The sequence below is a fragment of the Strongyloides ratti genome (assembly GCF_001040885.1).
Source record: "Strongyloides ratti genome assembly S_ratti_ED321, chromosome : 2".
NCBI classification, from domain to species: domain Eukaryota; kingdom Metazoa; phylum Nematoda; class Chromadorea; order Rhabditida; family Strongyloididae; genus Strongyloides; species Strongyloides ratti.
This window is the reverse complement of record NC_037308.1, coordinates 6,861,639-6,883,497: the sequence shown is the minus strand read 5'-3', so window position 1 is coordinate 6,883,497 and position 21,859 is coordinate 6,861,639. Positions and strand designations below refer to the sequence as shown.

At 26.0% G+C, this 21,859-nt stretch overlaps 8 protein-coding genes across 8 annotated transcripts; 1 reads left to right on the top strand and 7 right to left on the bottom strand.

Annotated features, from left to right (window-relative positions):
* Positions 1–15: 15 nt before the first annotated feature.
* SRAE_2000218700 (Phytanoyl-CoA dioxygenase, peroxisomal) lies at positions 16–954 on the bottom strand (the record flags this gene model as incomplete). The annotated part of the gene is made up of 1 exon (XM_024653227.1): positions 16–954. The coding sequence occupies one exon, from the start codon at positions 952–954 to the stop codon at positions 16–18; it is 939 nt and encodes a 312-aa protein (XP_024506725.1).
* Positions 955–1,240: 286 nt separating this feature from the next.
* SRAE_2000218600 (Probable methylmalonate-semialdehyde dehydrogenase [acylating], mitochondrial) lies at positions 1,241–2,800 on the bottom strand (the record flags this gene model as incomplete). The annotated part of the gene is made up of 1 exon (XM_024653226.1): positions 1,241–2,800. The coding sequence occupies one exon, from the start codon at positions 2,798–2,800 to the stop codon at positions 1,241–1,243; it is 1,560 nt and encodes a 519-aa protein (XP_024506724.1).
* A 435-nt stretch (positions 2,801–3,235) lies between these two features.
* Positions 3,236–4,468, bottom strand: SRAE_2000218500 (Hypothetical protein; the record flags this gene model as incomplete). Its single annotated transcript, XM_024653225.1, has 1 exon — positions 3,236–4,468. The coding sequence occupies one exon, from the start codon at positions 4,466–4,468 to the stop codon at positions 3,236–3,238; it is 1,233 nt and encodes a 410-aa protein (XP_024506723.1).
* A 716-nt stretch (positions 4,469–5,184) lies between these two features.
* SRAE_2000218400 (Guanine nucleotide-binding protein-like 3-like protein) lies at positions 5,185–6,933 on the top strand (the record flags this gene model as incomplete). The annotated part of the gene is made up of 2 exons (XM_024653224.1): positions 5,185–5,203; positions 5,249–6,933. The coding sequence occupies 2 exons, from the start codon at positions 5,185–5,187 to the stop codon at positions 6,931–6,933; spliced, it is 1,704 nt and encodes a 567-aa protein (XP_024506722.1).
* A 67-nt stretch (positions 6,934–7,000) lies between these two features.
* On the bottom strand, positions 7,001–8,476 carry SRAE_2000218300 (Granulins; the record flags this gene model as incomplete). Its single annotated transcript, XM_024653223.1, has 1 exon — positions 7,001–8,476. One exon carries the CDS (start codon positions 8,474–8,476, stop codon positions 7,001–7,003), a length of 1,476 nt encoding a protein of 491 aa, XP_024506721.1.
* Positions 8,477–9,012: 536 nt separating this feature from the next.
* Positions 9,013–11,077, bottom strand: SRAE_2000218200 (Hypothetical protein; the record flags this gene model as incomplete). The annotated part of the gene is made up of 2 exons (XM_024653222.1): positions 9,013–10,935; positions 10,982–11,077. The coding sequence occupies 2 exons, from the start codon at positions 11,075–11,077 to the stop codon at positions 9,013–9,015; spliced, it is 2,019 nt and encodes a 672-aa protein (XP_024506720.1).
* Positions 11,078–11,861: 784 nt separating this feature from the next.
* Positions 11,862–13,482, bottom strand: SRAE_2000218100 (Poly(A) RNA polymerase GLD2; the record flags this gene model as incomplete). Its single annotated transcript, XM_024653221.1, has 2 exons — positions 11,862–12,526; positions 12,567–13,482. The coding sequence occupies 2 exons, from the start codon at positions 13,480–13,482 to the stop codon at positions 11,862–11,864; spliced, it is 1,581 nt and encodes a 526-aa protein (XP_024506719.1).
* Positions 13,483–14,685: 1,203 nt separating this feature from the next.
* On the bottom strand, positions 14,686–20,367 carry SRAE_2000218000 (Poly(A) RNA polymerase GLD2; the record flags this gene model as incomplete). The annotated part of the gene is made up of 5 exons (XM_024653220.1): positions 14,686–15,917; positions 15,978–16,798; positions 16,841–16,964; positions 18,944–19,629; positions 19,682–20,367. The coding sequence occupies 5 exons, from the start codon at positions 20,365–20,367 to the stop codon at positions 14,686–14,688; spliced, it is 3,549 nt and encodes a 1,182-aa protein (XP_024506718.1).
* Between the last annotated feature and the right edge of the window lie 1,492 nt (positions 20,368–21,859).

The window sequence follows — 21,859 nt, the reverse complement described above, 5'->3', positions numbered from 1 at the left end:
AATGTAATACATTAATTATAAATGATTTCTTTTACCACAAACTGTCCTGGCTCTTAAACTCCATATATCAGGAAAAGTAATCTCAATATCAGTCATTCCTTTTTTTTCAAATTTTTTTTTAGCCATTTCAATTATTTCATTTTCTACATGTTCCTGAATTGTTCCTTTTAAATTAATATATCTACAAATTGAGTCATTTGCATAATGGCAGCTAATAGCTTTTCTAAAACCATTAGTTCTATTGGCACCAGAACCATGTATTAATAATGGATGAAAAAATACAGTATCACCACATTCCATTTCAACATGTACTCTTGGAGTATTTGGATCATAATCCTGAATACCATGATAAGCCTTATTAACTCCACCCTCCCAATTAGGATATGAATGTTTAAGAAGTTCTCCTTTATGTGAACCAGGAATAACAACTAAACAACCATTTGATCTATTAATATTTTCCATAGCTGTCCAGGCACAACAAATACCAGATGGTGGACGAAATGGAAAATAATTTAAGTCTTGGTGCATTGGATGACGTGATGTAAGTTTACCTGTATCAGGTGGTTTATTAATTAACATTGTATGCATCGATAAAATTGTTGGGTTTTTTAAACCATTACCAATTAAATCTTTAACAACATTAATTATTGTTGGATAACAACAATAACTAAATAAAATTTCATCATCATTAAAATCTTGTATTTTACTAACAACTTTTTCACCCTCAAATTCTTCTTGAAGTGTTGAGATATCTCTCATAATAGTTAATGTTGGTATTTTGATTTTTCCTTTACATATATCTTCAAAACGTTTATAATATCTATCAATTTCATATTTAGATACACAATTTTTGATAACAATATATCCATCCATCAAATATTTTTTCTTCTGGTCATCTGTCAAAACATCATTACCTAAAAATATATTATCTTCTGATATTTTTGTCATAGTCATTATAATAATATATTAAGTAAAAAATTGATTTTATAATATAATATTACAACCTTTTAAATTATTTTAAAGTAGAAAATTAATTCTCTATCTATAAAGAAATATAAAAATACCGCCTTATCATTTGTAATTGGTGTTACTTTGAATAACCGTCAAACTTATTATAGTGTAGTCTATTGTTTATTAAAAAATAAAAAAATTTTAATATGATCTGATAACAAAAATATTTATAATTTTAATCAAATTTCTATTGTTTTTTTTTATTATTTAGAAAAAAAAATATTTTTTTCTATTTTAATTGAGGGAAAGCTAATTGTGGTTTAGCTTCAGGAGTAGCATCTTCTGATCTCCAAAATTGTGTTACAGTTTTCCATTGAGTATAGAAATTAAGACCAGCCTTACCATAAAAATTGGCATCTCCTAAGAAAGAACCTTTATTTCCGGTGAATGAAAATTGTGGAAGTGGAACAGGAATAGGAACATTTATTCCAATTTGTCCTGCTTCAACTAAATTGGTAAATCTTCTTGCAGTAATACCATTTGTTGTAAATATAGCTGTTCCATTACCGTATTGATTTGTGTTAATAATATCAATTGCTTCATCTAAAGAGTTAGCTTCCATAACAACAAGTACTGGAGCAAAAATCTCTTCTTTATAACATGTCATATGTTTTTTAACTCCTGTTATTATTGTTGGTCCAAGGAAGTTACCTTTCTCATAACCATTAACAACACATTTTGAACCATCAAGAATAACATTAGCACCTTCTTTTTTTGCTGATTCAATAATTCTTATAGCTCTTTCTTTGGCAGCTGGAGATATTAATGGTCCAACATCAACATTATTTTCATGACCAGGACCAACTTTAAGATTTCTAGCTTTTTCAGCAACAATATTTATCCATTCTTTAGTACTACCAACCATTATAGCTGTTGACAAAGCCATACACCTTTGTCCTGCAGCACCAAAAGCAGCAGCTGTCAATTGATTTATGGTAGTTTCTTTGTTAGCATCAGGCATAACAACAGCATGATTTTTTGCTCCCATATTTGATTGTACCCGTTTACCGTTCTTACAACCTCTTTGATATATATGTGTACCAGCTTGATCTGATCCAACAAATGATATTGCTTTAATATCAGGATTATCACAAATAAAATTAACTGAATCATGAGTACCATGAATTACATTAACAACACCATCTGGAAGACCAGCTTCTTTGGCAAGTTCAACTAACATCATTGTACAGCCAGGATCTTGTTCTGATGGTTTTAAAATCATTGTATTTCCTGTAACAGTTGCAAGTGGAAACATCCACAATGGTATCATGGCTGGAAAATTGAATGGGCATATTCCAGCTGTTACACCAAGTGGTGTTCTTATTGAAAATGTATCCATATCTTTAGAGATATTAGACATAGTTTCACCCATTTGTAAAGAACCTGTTGCACAGGCATGCTCAACAACTTGAAGACCACGTGAAACGTCACCCTCAGCATCAGGAAGTGTTTTACCTTGTTCAAGTGTAATATTTGCAGCCAATTTTTTCATATCTCTTTTGATCAAAGCTTGTAAATTAAAGAAAACTTGTTGACGTGATAAAACTGATGTATTTTTCCATGTGGAGTATGCTTTTTTACAAGATTCAACTGCTGTAAGCATTTCATCTTGTGTTGAAAGTGGTACTTTTGAAATTACTTCATTTGTAGCAGGATTTGTTAAATCAACAAATTTTGATGTTTTTGATTCAACAGCTTTGCCATCAATCCAAAGTTTTACAGTTTCAATAGATGCTGGTTTTGTAAAACTAAGTGAACGTTTTGAAGTTAAGTGAAGTCTAGACAACATTCTATAAATATAAAATTAATAATTATAAAGTTAATGATACTAAAAATCACGAAAAAATTAGAATGATTTCCAATGATGTTGGAGTGCAGTCACCACGTGTTTAAAATGTTTCAATGATATGCATATGGTGTATGTGGGATGTTCATATCATAATGATTAATTTTTGACAGTCATTTACTAAACATGCCACCATAGTATATTAAAGTATGATAAGCGAAAAAAATTATAAAGATAATTTTATCAATTAAAAATCAAGTAACGTAATTTACAATAAACATTAAATTATAATATATTACAAATTTTTTAGAATACTTTATATAATCAGTATTCTTAATAACTATAAGTTGATAGGACAACTTTAGTAGAGTCAAAGTAATTTAAAAGTAAAAATAAATATAATTTGAAAAATCTTTTTCATTAAAAAATTATACACCATTATCGTTTTCTACGGAAAAATTTTATTATTCTCTGCAACATTCCCATAAATCTTCTGGGCTTCTTTTCTTTAGGTGAAGTTTTGTCTTCAAAAGGAACAACACTATTTCCATTTTTTTTCAATTCATCAATAGGATGTTTGATATTAGTATTATTTTTATCTATACAATTTTCAAGCCCATTCCTAGTTGTTTCTTTGTTTAATTGTTCTAATGAAGTATCAATTTGATGCTTTAAAAAAGATGTATTCTTTATATCTTCTGAAGGTAATGTATTTAACTTATCTACTACATTGAAATCTCTTTTTATTAATGATATACAATCTATTAATGATTGTTTATCAATTCCATTAAAATCAAATTTCAAGGTTTTTTCTGCAAATCTTTCAAATTCTATTTTTGATATCTTAGCAATGTTAAAAAGCAATTGTTGCATCCACATATTTCTTGCACGATTAACCAAACAATGAAGCTCATCAAATTTCTCAAGTTCAGACATTGCTTTTCGAGCATTTTCAAGATGAGAGTGACGTTGAATAAATTGTCTAAATTGCACAAGATAAATCGTTTCCATTTGATCTTTTTCGAATTCTTTTATTATATCAGTACGACATTGAATCATTTTTCTTTTCCATATTTCAGATGATACATCCATATTAGAAAGATCAAATTCATCAAGTGACCATTTTCGAAAACCTCCTTCATAAAGAAGAGACGATATAACTCTAATGTCATTGTTAATTGCATCAATTACAACAGTACTATTGTCATTACAATGAACTTTTTGAGTTGCGAGATAAGAATGATTATTAAAATTTCCAGTGTTATTGTGAAAACGTGATTTTTCTTCTAAATTAACAAACAATCTATTACTTGGAATAGATTTAGTTACAACGTTACACACTTCTTCAACTAATTGTTCCTCCGCTTCTGTTGAAGTATCTGTAGTAATAAAACTTTCAGTTTCTCTACCAGGAAGCATAGGACGTCCCAAATCACAAGAACTTAATAAAGAAGATCCTTGACTACCCGAACTTTCAATAAAAGAAACGTTAAGCTCATGGTTTGCAGAATTACAATTTGGTGGTTTGTATTCTAAAGGATTATTGTCTTCATCATCTAAAATAGTCATTGGTTCTAAATCATCAACAAATGAATCAGAACCAACTGGTTTTATAGGTGATGGAATTGAAGGAACATCCAATACACAAAGGGATTTTCTTGAAGACACCATCAATACAGATTGATAAAAATAAGTTGCACTGTTATTATGGTTTAAAATTTATATACGTTTATCTTAATTCACCAAATTTAGAACAACTTTTTCGTTCCATAGAAAATTGGGAAAATGTTTTTTTAGTTTGGGTGTGATCATAAAGTAGAAAAAAAAAATGTGTAGTGATGTAAGTCACATTATTTGAAAATTTAAATTAAGCAGATTTATATTTTAATTTGTGATATTTGTTTAATTTAAATAAATTAGATTAAAATGAAAAAAAAGTATATTTATCTCAATAATGAAAATAGGTGATAGTTTGCAAGCTTATATTTAAAAAACCCATTCCATTTCTTTATTTTATAGAAACATTTTAACATTTAGAAAAAAGAAAAACTTTTTGTCAAAAAAACTTGAACTCAATATTCCTCATCTTTTAGTATAAAAAATTAAATTAAAAATGTCATTTTTTTATTACACTTTTTTTTGATAAAAAATTATACATATGTTAAATTTCACGGAGAAAAATGTTTTCATCTTCAAAAAATATCTTATTAAAAGATTTAATAACATTTATTAAAAGATACATGATAAAAAATTTAAGTAATTTTTCCATAAAAATATATTTACAGCAATTTAAAGTCAAATTGTCTTACAACGAATTGGTAGAGTATAACTAAATAATTTTAAAATAATAATATTAAAGAAATTTTTTTCCTTTAATTTAATTAACAATGGCCAAATACTGTTTAAGTAAGTTTGAATTTTTATTGTATAAATATTTTTAATTTTTTTTAGATAAAGCAAGTAAGCGTGTAACATGTCGTCAAAGATATAAGATTGAAAAAAAAGTTCGTGATCATAACAAAAAGGCCAGAAGGGAAGCAAAAAAAAGTGGTTTAAATAAGAAAGCTAGAAAACCTGATGTTATACCAAATAATTGTCCATTTAAAAGTGAAATGTTAGCAATGGCTGAAATGAAACGCGAGGAGATGAAAGCTGAAGCTGATAAAAAAAGAGCACAGAAAAAGCTTGAAAAATCAAAGAAAAAAAAAGTTAATATACCAGAAGCAGGAGTCAAAAGAAAATTAAATACAATAGGTAGTATTGATTCAATTGCTAAAAAAGCTTTAGCTAGTAGTGAAATGTATGATATGGATGTATTAAAAGATTGTGGGGAAATAATAAATAGTTGTAGTGCAACAACAGATAATTCATACAAAAAATATGCTTCAGAAGTAAAAAAAACAATTGAAGTTTCAGATGTTGTATTGGAAATTCTTGATGCCCGTAACCCATTAGGATCCAGAAATATAAATCTTGAAAAAAATATCTTAGCAAGTGGAAAACGTTTAGTTCTTGTTCTTAACAAAATAGATCTTATTCCTAAAGACAATGCTGCAGCATGGTTGAAGTATTTACGTAAAATTGCTCCTACAGTTGCATTTAAAGCTTCGACACAAGAGCAAGTACAAAATGTTGGTAGAACTAGATCTTCAAATTTATCAATCAGTACATCAAAATGTATTGGTGCTGATTTAATAATGAAATTACTTGGAAATTATTGTAGAAATCAAGGAATTAAACAAAGTATTCGCGTTGGAGTTATTGGTTATCCTAACGTTGGTAAAAGTAGTGTTATTAATAGTTTGAAAAGAAAAAAGAGTTGTCAAGTTGGTAATCTTCCAGGAATGACAAAACATATACAAGAAGTTGAATTAGATAAAAATATTAGATTAATTGATTCACCAGGAGTTGTTATGGATCTTGGTAAAAATCTTGATGAAGTTGAACTTATCCTAAAGAATGCTGTATCTGTTGAAAATGTTAAAGACCCTGAATTGGCTGTAACTGGTATTTTACGTAGATGTTCTCCAGATGTCTTAATGATTCATTATAAAATTCCTGAATTTTCGACACCTGTTCAATTTTTGGATTTTATTGCACGAAGAATTGGTCGTATTGGTAAAGGAGGAATAACCGATAAGACTGCTGCAGCTAAATTTGTTCTTCATGAATGGCACGATGGTAAACTTCCATACCACACAATACCTCCAGAAATTATTTCTAATGATAATAGTGAAGATTTAATTTGTGACAAAAAACTTTTAAATACAATGTCAAAAGAATTCTCATTGGACGATATTGATGAAGAACAAATCAAAGTTGTTGAAAGTATGGATGATTCTACACATGTTTCTTGTGTTCTTAATACATCAAATAATAACATTGAAGATGAAGCTATGGAAGTAGATAATACAGCTTCAAACTTTTCTGTTAGTGTTGGAGTAAATAAAAAGAAAGATAAAAATATTGAAAAGGAAGAAGATGCTATAAAAGTTCCTAGAAGTTATAAACATGATGGAAATGTACAATTAAACAAAGCTGTTTCTAAAATAGCTAAGAAAACTAAGAAACGAGCACAGAAAACAGAAAGAAGAATGAATAAGATAGCCGATAATATGGGCAGTTTTGGTTTATAATAAATTTAATTTGTTTGTTATTTGTTAAGTACTTTTATTATTTTTTTAACTCGAATAAATTGTTAATTCAAAATTTTTTTAAACATTCTCCATTGGAAGCACACATGTATCCTGTGGCACAGCAGGAATTCTTACAACAATCACCATCCTTGAAAGGACAACAACGATATTGTAATGTTTCAGAATCATCATCATAAGGACAACATGTTTGATTTTTTTCACATATTGTTCCATCACCACAAACATTTGAATTATCTAAATTTTTTTTCAATGCTAAAGTAGTATTTACAATAGGAGCATAAAATTCTCCAATTCTTGTTTTCATGACACTTTTCCCTGTCTTATTATCATATTCAAATCCTGATTCATAACATCCATAACCACTTGGATCACATTTTCCCTGAGTTCTAGGACAACAATGACCAAAGCCATCATAACCCCTGCAACACATTTGCATCTGAGTACAATAGCTACCACCAAAACAATTTTTAAAACCTAATTTTAAGTTAGAAACTTTTTTTAAATGAATTTTTGTTGCTTTAATTTTTTTATATTTAGGTGTTCCTCTAACAAATCCTTTATTAACACACTTTCCAGTAGAAATATTACATTTTTGTGTTGATGGACAACAAATATAATGTCCATTAAATTGTTTACAACATTCGTATTTACTAGGACATTGATATTTTTCTCCTGGACATATATTTTCAATATCATTGGCATATCTTGTAGTTACATTTCTTCCATTAATTTTTTTAACTAACTTAATTTTTTTTCCAGTTAACTCTTCTTCACAACTTTCTTCTTTCAAATTACATTTGAAACCATATGGACAACAATGGAAATGATCACTACAACAAACAGCATCTTGAAATGGACAACAACCATACATACCTGAATTTAAAAGGCAACATGTAGCATCATCGGGACATTCAGTTTTCTTATCATCACACATATTATTTAATGTATATTTTGATAAAGCACTATGTTTTTTATTGTCGAATGAAAATAGTTTAACTTGAGATTCATATATATTTTTTTCATTCTTTTTCAAACATCTTCCATTCATACAAATTGAATTTTGTGGACAACAATGTATATGATCACTACAACAAACAGCATTTTCTAATGGACAACAACCATAACCTTCTGGATTTATTCTACAACATGTATTATTATCATAACATTCAGTTATTTTATCATCACACATATGTGTTGAATTATCTTTAGTTACTTTTTTTATATATTTAACTTCATTTTCTAATAAAGCTAATTTTAATTTTATTCCAGAAGTACTTTTTTTATTTTCATTATAACATCTACCACCATCACAAATAGTATTGTGTGGACAACAATGTTCATTATCACTACAACAAACAGCTAATGGCATTGGACAACAACCATATGTTGTATTTCCTAATTTACAACATGTATCTCCAGTTGGACAGGAGTAACGTTTATCATCACAAATTTCTTTTCCTGAATATATTAATGCGACAAATAAGAAAAAAATAAAAACAATATATCTATTGAGAAATATCATACTAAAAAAAAAATAATAGTATTAAATAAATATAAATGTAATGTTAATGTCAGGAATGCAAAAGTATATATAACTACTTTTTAATATATATATATATATACAAAGGTTTATATTAACGAATTAGAAAGTTACTTGCAATAATAATAAAACGGCGTTTTGTTTATATTATATAAAAATTTTTAAGCAGAAAATTAGAGGTCATTTAAAAAGAAAAGATAATATTTGTATATTTTAAAAAACAATAATAAATAAAAAATTTATTTATATATATTTTAAAGTTATACTATTATAACAAAAAAAATATATATAGAAGTCCAAAATAAATTTTTAGAACATTAAGTAATAATTAATGTGCATCAGTAATACACATAATTTTTCTTTTTAAAACAATTTATCAATAAATATATAAAATAGAAAAAACAAAAGTTATCAATGAAATAGTCTAAGTTAACAAAATGTAATCTTAATAATATTTATTTCACATTTATGGATGATAATTTCTGGAAAAAAAAAATAAAATTATTTTAATTTATGTTTTATCTGATCCTAGTTTTTCTAAAATCATTTAACATATCAGCAACTTCAGATAATGAACTACTAATAGATTCTTTCATTGAACTCATAAATTCAGCATATCCATGTCCATATTGTAAATAGGATAAACTTTCTTTATCATTTAAAACTTTTGGTTCACCGTTAAACATTTTATCAAGTCTTGCTTGAGTTTTAATTGCTTCCTGAAGAACATTTACATGTGATTCTACACGATCTACAACTATAAAAAAATTAGTCATTGCATCCATATATAAATTATGTGCATCTCTACATTCTGGACTCATTGTTTTATTTTCTACATTTTCTACTACTGTTACTGTTGAACCATCAACAGCATCCATAAAGTGATCTTCTTCCATATTCTCTTTCTCATTTGTTGTTGATAATTCTGTATTACGTTTTGCTTCTTCAAGACGAATTTCTACAAGTTTTGCACATGTATCATTGACATTTTTTAATGATACTCTAAGATCCTTTAAAATTGCTATTTTAATACATGCAATTGGATCCGTTGTAATATATTCATAGGATGTTGGATAAACTGATTGTGACATTACATTTTCATCTGGAACTCTTTTTCTATTAATTGGTTGAATTCTACTATCAATATCAAACATATCTCTACCATCATCATTTCTTACATTGTTATATTCTTGATGTTGTCTATGAACCATTACACTTGGACTTGTCTTTTGTTGATTCATCATATTTACCATAGATGGATTTGATAAATGATACATACCCTGATTATGAACCATATTATATAATTGTTCACCACCTCCAGGATGATTTAAAGGTAAATTCATTGAAGAACCCATATTCATTGGTTGATTAGATGGTGGATTAACACTCATTGGTTGATTAGATGGTGGATTAACACTCATTGGTTGGTTTGATGGTGGATTAACACTCATTGGTTGATTTGATGGAGGATTCATATTCATTTGTTGATTAGATGGTGGATTAATATTCATAGATTGATTTGATGAAGGATTCATATTCATTTGTTGACTTGAAGGATGACCACTACTCATAGGTTGATTTGATGGTACATTATGACCTATACCTTGGTTAGATGCAGGATTCATGTTAATACCTTGATTTGATGGTGGATTCATATTAATACCTTGATTAGATGATGGATTCATATTAATACCTTGATTAGATGATGGATTCATATTAATACCTTGATTAGAAGATGGATTCATATTAATGCCTTGATTAGATGATGGATTCATATTAATACCTTGATTAGATGATGGATTCATATTAATTCCTTGATTTGAAGATGGATTCATATTAATTCCTTGATTCGACTGTGGATTCATATTTACACCTTGATTAGAAGGTGGATTCATATTAATACCCTGATTTGATGGTGGATTCATGTTGATACCTTGATTAGAAGGTGGTGCATTTGAACCAGGATTCATAATACTTTGTGGAGTACGAGGTTGATTAGAAATAGATCCAACAGATGCAGGATTAGGTATTTGTTGTTTCATATTATGTTGCGCATGTATATTTTGAAATACTCCCATAGGACTTCTTGGTTGTCCTTGATTACTTCTTTGTTGAACAATATTAAATTGTTGATGATGTGCCTGTTGTTGGGGATGAAAATTTTGTTGTTGAGTTCCAGAATGTTGCATTTGTGGAGTTCTAGGATTTCCAATTTGTTGACTTTGCTGATAAACATTTCCTGGTATCATCTGATTTGGATTTACTCCACTTCCTGGTCTTGCCATTTGTTGATGGCGAATTTGTTGATTATGCCCTTGTGATAATGGTGTTCCTGGTTGAGGAATTTGTATTGGTGTACCTGGTTGTTCATGCTGTAACTGAACATTCTGAGGATTTTGTTGCATTCTAATTAATTGTGGTTGTCCTTGTTGAAACATTCCCTATAAAAAAAAAAGTTAGTCTAATTTTATAAATAAAATATCAAACCTGTTGATGCATCTGAGAATTAATGTTTGCCATCATTTGATGATGTTGTTGATTCTGTTGATTTTGTTGTTCATGAGGATTATTTTGATTATACATATTGTAAATATATATTATTAACAAAGTACAAACTTTTACACTTTTGTTTCAATATTCTTTTATTTTAATTGTTACTTTAATTAATTTTATCTATTGATTTTTAATAATATAAGTAAACGACTAAAAAACAATAATCTTAGAAATAAGACATAATATTTTTAAATAACATTAATTAATAAATAATTTAAAATAATAGAGCTTTAAAGAAAAATAAGATCGTAACATTTTAAGATAATAAAAATAACAATTTATTAATTCCACAATATTGAAAAAAAATTTATCTAGTAATGAATTACAAGTAATGTAACATTACCTTAATTATACTAAAATTATTTTATATCTATAAAAAATAATAATATTTTATAAATTGCCAAAAAAATTTAATTAAAATTTAAGAAAACTTTTATTTACCAATTATTTAATAATCAATTTTTATTTATTATCAACTATTTTTTTAAAATAAATAAACTTGATATATTGGAAACGAGTATTTTTCATAAAAATTCAATAACATAAAATATTAAAAATATAAATTTAATAATAATAATTACTAGAAAAACAAATATTTCTATAGAATAGAAGAAAATATCACAAAATTTTATAAGTAAATAGTTGAAATTATTCTTTTATACTCGTATGGTAAAAATCACAAACATTTTTCCAAATAAACTTCGTGTTGAATTCAGTTTTGTATGCATGCTCTTAACTAATCTTTTTTAAAATTTTTTTATTTATAAATATTTTTATTTAAAAAATGTATAAGAAAGGAATGTAACATATAACTTTAAGTTTTTGTAGAAAATAATTTTTTTGAATCAGGAGTTTTATATACTACTCCACCTTGAGGTATTAATGCATAATCTCCAAGATATTCTTTTATTGATTTTTCACTAAGTAAAGAATCAAAATCATTAGTTTTTTTTAAAAGTTGATAACTTTCTTTGAAACATTTTTTAATAGCTTCAAATACTACTGGATCATATACAGAATAAGCAGTATTTTTTAATGTAAATGGTTCTTCAATACATACATATCCCCATCCAAAAGATGAATAGTCAACTTCTCCAATTTCTTCTCTAGTTATTTTTTTGCCTTGTCTAATACTAATAACATTTGTTGCAAAATCAAATTCTTCTCCATAGTATTTCAAAAATCCAAGTAATAATTCACTAAGTGTAGCTTTTGATTCATAAACCCAAAATTCCATTTTAAGTTCTTCAAAATATTTATCTTTGTTAATATTTGAGGCATTATATTCTTCATTAAAACGATTTTTAAATGCTTCTTGAATTGATGGTAGTATAGGAGTTTCTAATCCACATTGAAGATAATGAATACACATTAAGACAAGAGAATATGATGTAAAGGTTGAATTACTTGAATCGTTTATTCCTTTTTTTTTTGCCCATTCTTTAACAGTTGTTACTAGAGGGCGTACTCTCCAATCAACTAAATAAGTTTAATATTATTAAGTATATTAGAAACTTACAGCTTGAATAAGCACAAATTAAGTGTGTATTTTTAATTGTAGTAGAATTATTTGCATTCAAATCAACAGTAATATTTGAAAAGGGTGCATTAAAAGTAATTCTAAGAATTGGAACTTTAGCAGCAATTAAGAGTAAATTTTTAATCCATTCATTTTCAGATAGTTTTATTTTAACAGCGTTTAATATAGAAATAGTATCTCTTCTTTGATCTAAATTTTCACCTGTAAGCATTAAACAAAGATCCATATCTGAGGTATTTGTTCCAAAACCATTCAATGATGATCCAATTATATATAAGCTAGCAGATGAAAATAATGGAAGTAATGAATAATAAATCATATCACGTAAATACAGTTTCATATTTAGATGACTTTGACTTTGCATTACTGATTGATGAAAAAAAAAGATTCTTTCACTAAGTGGATCCATACGTACATTTAAAATATCACTACGCCAATCTATATTCTTAAAATAAATTTCATCTTCCAAAAGAAATGAAAAATTAAATTCTTTTCGTTTAGAAATTGGTTTGAAGTAATCTTCTACAATATAACTAATTTCTTCTTCAGTACATTTTCTATAATGTCTATTATTTTTACGAAAATAATTATTATGTTTATTATGAAGATCAAAACAATGATTTTTATTATATGTTTTATATGTTGTATGTCCATTATAAAATTCAGATTTATATTTTTTGAATATTTCTGATTTATTAGAATTTTGATCACATATAGAATTTTGTGGTAAATTTTTTAAATTATGAATTTTATCATTTATCACATGTTTCTGAAAATAACAAATAGTCATGTTTGGTGAGACAAATTCATAAGGAGATTTATTATCAGTATCTGTTACTATTGATACTTTTATTTCTGATGTTGTTGGAGTTGATTCAATTATACTTGAAGACATTCTTTTTTTAATAATAAAATATATTGAATAAATTTTTTTTTAGCAAAAATATTGAAATTAAAATTAAAAAACAATACTTTGCTTAATATTATGTGATAAATTATGTGACTAATTATTTCTTCTTTTGAAAAATAATTTAAATAATAAAAAAAGGTATTTTATTTAATAACAGGTAAAACAGATAAAAATTTAAATCACATTTAATAGAATATTTTAATTTCTTAAAAAGGGGAAAAAAAATCTTTTTATTAATTGCAAATTTATATTCGTTTTTTCTTAATTATAATACATTGACTTTAAAAATCTATTTTTAAAAACTACTTGCTATATATTAAGTTAAATATTTAATTTTTACTACTTTTATTAGTATAATTTTAAATTATAAAAATGCAACTTTAACTATTAACTAAATAACATATGTGTTATAATATTTAATATTTTTTTTATTTTACATTAAATATTTTAAGTGTTTTAGAAATATTCTTAATATGTTTTTTTTTTAAAATAAATCAAAATCATTGATAGTTTTTAGAACTTATAACATTCAGTAAAATATTTTTTGAAAAGTTAAACATCTCTAAATAAGGTTATTAAAAAAATCAAATATCCCTTGATACAAGTTACAATAGTTATATTCAATTTATTTTGTATCTTTTTGAATTTATATATATTTGTTGAAAATTTCTCACATTATAGTTGACATTTAAAAGATTTTTAAAAATTTCATAAATTTTTGATAATACAGTAGCTTTTATTCCATATTATTTTTTTCTTTATATAACATATCACATTTAAACTGCTATTTTTATACAAGGAAGATTACTATATATATTAACTTTTATTATTTTTGTATTTTAGATTAAAAAAAATTTATAATATTTTAACCTGTTGTTTATCTATAAGAAAAAATAAATAAAAATTAGTCATTGAGGAATGTTGTTATTATGATATTATATTAAAATAGTATTTCAAGTGTAATGATAAAATTATAAATGAAAAATATTATAAAGAAAAAAAGTAATATTATTAAATTAATTTTATTCATGTTAAACAATATTAATACAATATACTTAATACAAAATTTAAATATTTAATCATGAAATCAGACATCATAAATGTAGTGTTTCCCTATTACCACATGAGATCCAAGACCAAATATATTTTACATTCCTACAAATTTTAAGTGTCATAAGAAAAAATATTTTAATTCTCTATTGTACATTTTATTTCATCAAAATTATTAGTAGTACCCTTCTTTGAACGATGTTTACCTTTGCTTCTAACAGAGGAATTTGATATATTTAAATCTTCTTTCTTAGTATTTTTAATTTTGTTCTGTTCTGTTAATGTACCCTGAATATTATTCTTTTCATTAGGACTACACTTTCCGTATACATTTAACTCGTCAATATTAGCATTTGTTCCCTGGACTGGAGTTAAACCAAATTCTGTAATATCAACATGACCAGTTTTTAAAGATATTGATCCATTTTCACCATTCTTTTTTCCATCGATTTCCTCAACTTTTTGTTGTTCATAATTATTTGTTATATTATTTAAGGAACAAGTATTAGATTTTGGAACACTAGATAATGTTCCTCCCCTTTTTGTTGATTTTTTCCCTATGTCATCTAATGAGCTTGATTTTGATATACTATTATCAGATAATACCTCAGAGGTATTTGTATTAAATTCATTACTACTTTCCTCCTGACTACTGTTTGACAATGAAATTTCAGGACTTGAAAATGCCATAGAGGTATTAGATGTTAATTGATTAGTTCCATTTTGACGTGGAGCATTGTATATTACTCCTCCTGGTGGAATTAAAGTATAACTACCAAGAACATCTTTAATTGATCTACCACTAAGGAATACATCAAAATCGCTAGTATTTTTAAGATGTTCATATGTTTCAACAAAGCATTGTTTAATTGCTTCAAAAACAACGCTATCAAAAACAGAATGAGCAGTATTCATAAGAGTAAAGGGTTCCTCAATACATACACATCCCCATTGTGATTTAGAATGATGAGTAGCATCATTTTTCATTACTTCTCTTCTTGATAATCTTTTTCCACATCGAATACTAATAACATCATTTTCAAAATCAAAAATTTCAGCATAATATTTTAAGAATCCAATAAGAAGTTCACCAAGTGTGGCTTTTGATTCATAGGGCCATATTTCTTTGTTAGGCTTTTCTAAGGAAACAACTACATTTAAATTTCTAACATCACATTTATTACTAAACCGATCCTGATATAACTCTTGTAAAGAAGGTAATATGGGTACATCTAACCCGCATTGAAGATAATGAAGGCACATTAATACCAGTGAATATGAAGTAAACGTTGACTGATTTGCATCATTAATACCTCTCCTTTTTGCCCATTCTTTAACAGCAGAAACTAAAGGACGTACTCTCCAATCAACTAAAAAATATTATTAATTTACAATAAATTTAAAAATAAAATAAAATATTTGTAACATACAGTTTGAATATGCACATAACAAATGTGTATTTTTTATAGCAACGGAATTATTTGCATTAAGATCAACGGTAATATTTGAAAATGGAGCATTGAACGTGATTCTTAAAATGGGAACTTTAGCAACGATTAAGTGGAGATCACGAATCCAATCGATTGATGACATTTTTGTTTTTATAGCGTTAAGAATAGCTACAGCATCTCTTCTTTGATCTAATTCTTTGTTTGTTAACATTAAACATAAATCCATATCAGAACCATTATTTCCAAAACCATTTAATGATGATCCAACAATATAAAGACCAGAAGTAGGAAATAATGGACAAATGGTATAATAAATCATATCACGAAGATATAATTTTCTATTAAGATGTGCTTGACTTTGCATCACTGAAGAATGAAAATCAAAAATTCTTTCACTTAATGAATCCATTTGTGAGATAAAAAGTTGTCCTGTTGAATCCATACCAGGGTGTATTAAATTATCAGAAAGACTAGAGTGATTTTGTTGTAAACCTATATTGTAAACTAAAGCCTGACCCTTAGGACGATTATTTTCTTTTTGTTCCGAAATTTTATTTTTTTTACTTTTTTTGTTAAATGTATCTTGTTTTTTTTGTTCCCAATTAACATTATTTTCTTTATTTTTTTCATCTTTTTCAGTACTAGATGTATTTGATTCAGATGACTTAGAATAATATTGAGATTCCTTATCACTACATAAGTATCTCTTTCTGTCTTTATCAGATGCATATTTAGATTCTGAGTCATTAATCGACAAATACGATGTTGATGTTATCTCATCTTTTACATGTGTAAGTTGGCTAAAGTCATTTGACTCCAAAGGATGAACCGCTTTTACTTGCCTCATTTTACTAGTATTTATTTTTAAATCCTCCTCTGAATACGATACATCCTCATCAGTTGGTGTTTTAATATTAATTGAATTTGTTGGTTGTGAACCTCCTTCTGTATAGTATCCACATTCACCTTAAAATATAACAGATAATCAATAATAATAACAAATACAACATAAATAAAAAAATTTTTTTTTGTCTTATCACTGTACCAACCTTCAATAAATTTCTGACATTTATCTTTTATTTTACAATCACATTTTCTAATACCACAACCACATTCTTGATCGTCATCAAAACAAAATGAATCATTAACTATATTATTAGAACACATTTGTGAATTATTAAATGAATCATCAGAAATGGTAGACTCAGGATATAAACAAGATGAACAAGAAGAGGATGTTGTATTCAAATTAGATACAAGGTGAATTGTAGGATCAAAATGAATAAAGGCTGATGAAGTATAAATTTTTCTAAGTTTCATCCAAAAACGACTTTGCCAACAAGGTAACCCAACTACACCAACAATATAAGCTTCACTATAAAATCCAAATTTAGGCAAACCTAATTTGAACATATTTGGTAAAACAAATGAAGGTTGTTGGTTACCATGATAAGCTTTTAAAGTCAAAAGTAATTTCTCCTTATCAAGTGATTCCATAACAAAATCTTTGTCAAGATTATCATATAAAACGAATCCTTTTTTTTGTAAACTGGTTTATTCTAGTGCTTCTAGCAGCAATAAAAAATCTTGTTAAAGCAACAAATTTTACTAGAAAAATTTTCTTACACAAATTTGCAACTAATTTTCTATTACTAGTTTTCAAAATAGCTTTACTTGATATAGTTCTACCGTGAAATAACGTTGAATATTGTTTTGAATATGATACAGAAAAATATTCAGAGTTATACATTGAATTATAATTAAGTGTGATAATCACACAAGATTTGTCAAAAAAATTTACCGGAGTATGTTAGAACACCGATTAAAATTTAAAAAAAAAGTCTTAAAACAAAAAAATATGTTAAAAAAAATACCTATATAAAATGTAATTTCTACAATAGAAAATGGACAACGTGGAGAAAAAGAGAAATTGAGAGATCGGATAAAAAATGCGCAAAGGACGATAAAACAAAGCCAACAAAGTTATATAATAAATTTTATAAAATGTTAAGAGACATAGAAATAATTGAGCACTAAAAATTCGCCCTTTTAAAAATGTGTCTCTTTCTTACACGATATGCATACCATTTGATCGTCTCATTATCAAAGCAAATCAATTTTTCCAATATTAAATGTGTAATAAGAAAGAAAAAATATTGAATATAAGTAAATGGTATTTCACCATAAGTATGGTAAGATAAAACTATTACGTATAATTAATCATAATGTGTCTGGGTTTTTCACACGTACTCTCTCTCTCTTTTGCCTATTGCATTTATTTTACTAACAAAGTACAAAGGATTTTGTACAACTATTAGTTACATTTAATAATATTAATAAAATAATAGAAAAAAAAAATTATACAAAAATTCTTTTTCCGTTATAAAATTAACAATTCTAAATAATATAATATCATATACAATTTTTGTTAATTTTTTAATTCTAAGTAACTATAAAAAAAACTTGGCAGAAACTTATGTTACAGATTAATCTTCATTGTTTAAAAAAAAGCATCAATACTCTTTTTTATCCTATATTTTAATCTTAAAAATAAATTAAATTTGACACTACATTTAGTGCGCAATTTGATTTTTAATATATTGTGCTATATATATAAAACGTAAAATGAAACATAAAAATTGTCGATATGTCAATTACTACAAATAAATATGTATATATTCATAGTAATATTAAACGAATGTAGCCTTCATCATGAAAATGATATTAAACTGATAAGCATAAACGTAATGTATATTAAATACTATTATATATACAACAACCTTGAAATGATATTTCTATACTTTGTTATTTAAAAACACGTAATTCAAAATTAAAACATCTTAAATATATAAAGATAAAAAAATAAACGTTAGAAATTTAACGTTTTGAAGAATTTTGAAAGTGATAAGACTTAAGTAAATTTTAATATATAAAGTAAAACTAACCTCTTATACTACCATTAACTGGTTGTTGGTGTTTGCCAACAATAGAAGATCGATTTTTATCAATAGTTTTACAATCTTCAAGAAACATAAAGCAAAGTGATTGAACGGCAGCAGCATTTTTGTTATTGTGTGGATCACATTCTTGAACATATGCATATTGTTGTGGAACCGTACTACAACAAGTAGGTAGTTGCGAAGAAGATTGATAACTAGAAAGGTTCATTGATAGAGGATATTGACTATTGTTAAAATTTTGTGAAACAGGATTAGGAGGAATAAACCCATTAATAGGTGTCGATTGGAAAAAATATTGATCATTAGACACTATGTTATTTGGCATTCCAATGCTTACTGGAATATCCGGAGGTGGTAATTCAAAATCGCCTGTATTTTGAACGGCTTCTTTATATGACATAACCATTGGTAAACATTTTGCTAGATGTTGTTCTTTTAGATTATCTTCTTCAAAGTTAATAATACTCTTTTCTTTTTTTAGATTTTTTGAATAATTTGTACATTTATCATCATGATATTGATAGTTTGTTTTTTTTGTTTTCTCTGGACAACAATCATATTGACCTAAAGAATTATTTTTTTCTTCTACTTTTGATGTTGTATATTTCATATTAACATCAATAGAATTTTCTATTTTAGGAGGTGGAACATTATATTGATTTTGTGAATTTCTAAAATAAAAATATATTAATATATAACAAATTAATTCAAATCTTTTCTAACCCTTCATAAAAATAACATGGCTGGTTATAATTTTCAACTTTATAAAAATGACTAGCATCAAAACATGCAAAATATGTTTTGTTAGGATAGTAATGTAACAAAGGATTTTCATCTACCATATGTTTGTAAAAAAACTCTAATACTTTAGAATTTGTAATAGAATATTGTTCAATAACATGATCATACATTTCTTTCGCTTTGCTAACAATTTCATGATAATGATAAAATAATGGTGGTTGTATGGGTAGTGGAGGCAATCCTAAATGACAATGTGGGATGTTCGAATTACGACGAAATCCATTTAGGAGTTGATATTTTAAATCTTCTGATACCGGCAAATCTGCATAAAATTGTTGTACAGGACTTATACTACTATAAGAATATTTATTTCTACGATTATTATACCCAAGTTGGCGCTTTAAAAAAGAATTTTTTGGTGTCCTATTCCATTTAGCAAGTCGATTTGCTGGCTTGCAATTGACTTCAACATGTCTAAGGATATTATCTTGAACAGTTACATTTGATAAGCTTTCCAATCTTTTTGGATCACCATCGTTGGAAGAAGCGGAAGAAGTTGAATTTGTGTGCATTCCACTATCAGAACCGTCATTCCTATTATCAAAATGGTTCTGCGGCGTACTAGTTGAGTTTAGCCGAATAATAGTTGTCTGAAGATTAAGATTCATTGGCGTAATATCAAATTATAGGAAGTCAAATAAATTCTTCGGTCTTCTGCGAAAGAAGATCGTAAAAGAAATTAAGCGCTAAAGTAGAGTAAAAATATACAAGTAATAGAAAAAAGGAATAATTATATTAAGAAAAATTAAAAGTTTTATGTAATTACACGTTCACAAAAATATAAATTAATATAATATTACTATCAAAAATAGTATCAACAATATTATAAGAAATAATATATGTATAAAATCGATATGAAAAAGATTAATTTATTAATTAATTTAAAATAGATGATTTGCAAATTTTAAGATAACAGCATTTTTGCTGTATAGTGATCAACTAAATCACCCTTCTTTAATATTGATAATTTATATAGAAGAGATTAACAACAGCCGATTGTTAAAAAATAACTAGACTATTTTACTTGTGATAATATAATAATATAACAACTAAATAAATAATATACAAAGTGTATAAACAAAAAAAAAAGACAATGTTACTTTGATAGAAATAATCATGGATTTTTAATAGATGACCTATAAAAAAAAAGAGGTATACTCACTAAATAGTAATAATTACAAATAGTTTTATGTTTAAAACTATAAAAATTATAAAACGACACTGATAAGAAATGTTAATTATAAAATATTAACATATAAATGAAGCAGATGCAAATTTTTTTTTTTTATTTTAATACCTGTAAAAAGAAATTTGTCATTCCTAATAATAGATGAGAGTACAGTATCGTACCATCATTAACATTTCTCCAAAATATATATATTTGAAAATAGGAATAATGGGTTTTGAAAAAGAACGGCGCTAAAAACAATTTATCCTTCATTTTTTTTATTTCATTTCTCTTAAAATATATTTAGTAATTTCTCAAACTTTAATAATAACTTAGATATTCCACATATATCTTGTTAAAAATATAATCAAGATCAAAAATCATAAATACAAAGAGCAATATAAAACTTAAAACAATTAATTTATAAAAAAAATTCCAGAAAATTCTTTGGAGATTTTTACTAATACTTAGTAACTAAAAATTAATTATACATACATAAAAATAAAATTTTTCTTAAGTTATGTAAAATTACAATGAATATATTCATTAACTGTTGAGGACTAAAGTAAATAACTGAATCTCTATGTTTTTCCTTCATCAAGAGGAGTGGAAATAAAAAAGTACGTTTCAGACCGGATTGTTAAAGATGACCAGTATGTATAAATTTAGATGTATTATAAAAACAAATTATTATTTTTACCAATATATACAAAATAATATACCAAATTTAATATAAAAAAGATCACTAATGTAATATATATTTTTTTGTGTATTATAAATATGTTTATAAAATTCACCAATCGACATTGAAAAAAAACCCATTAGTATATAACAAGTTCATATAAACGTAGATACATGTAGCAAGAAATTGATATCTATAAGATTTTCCTTGAGAAATAAACGATATCAATTTATTATTTTGAAAATTTAAG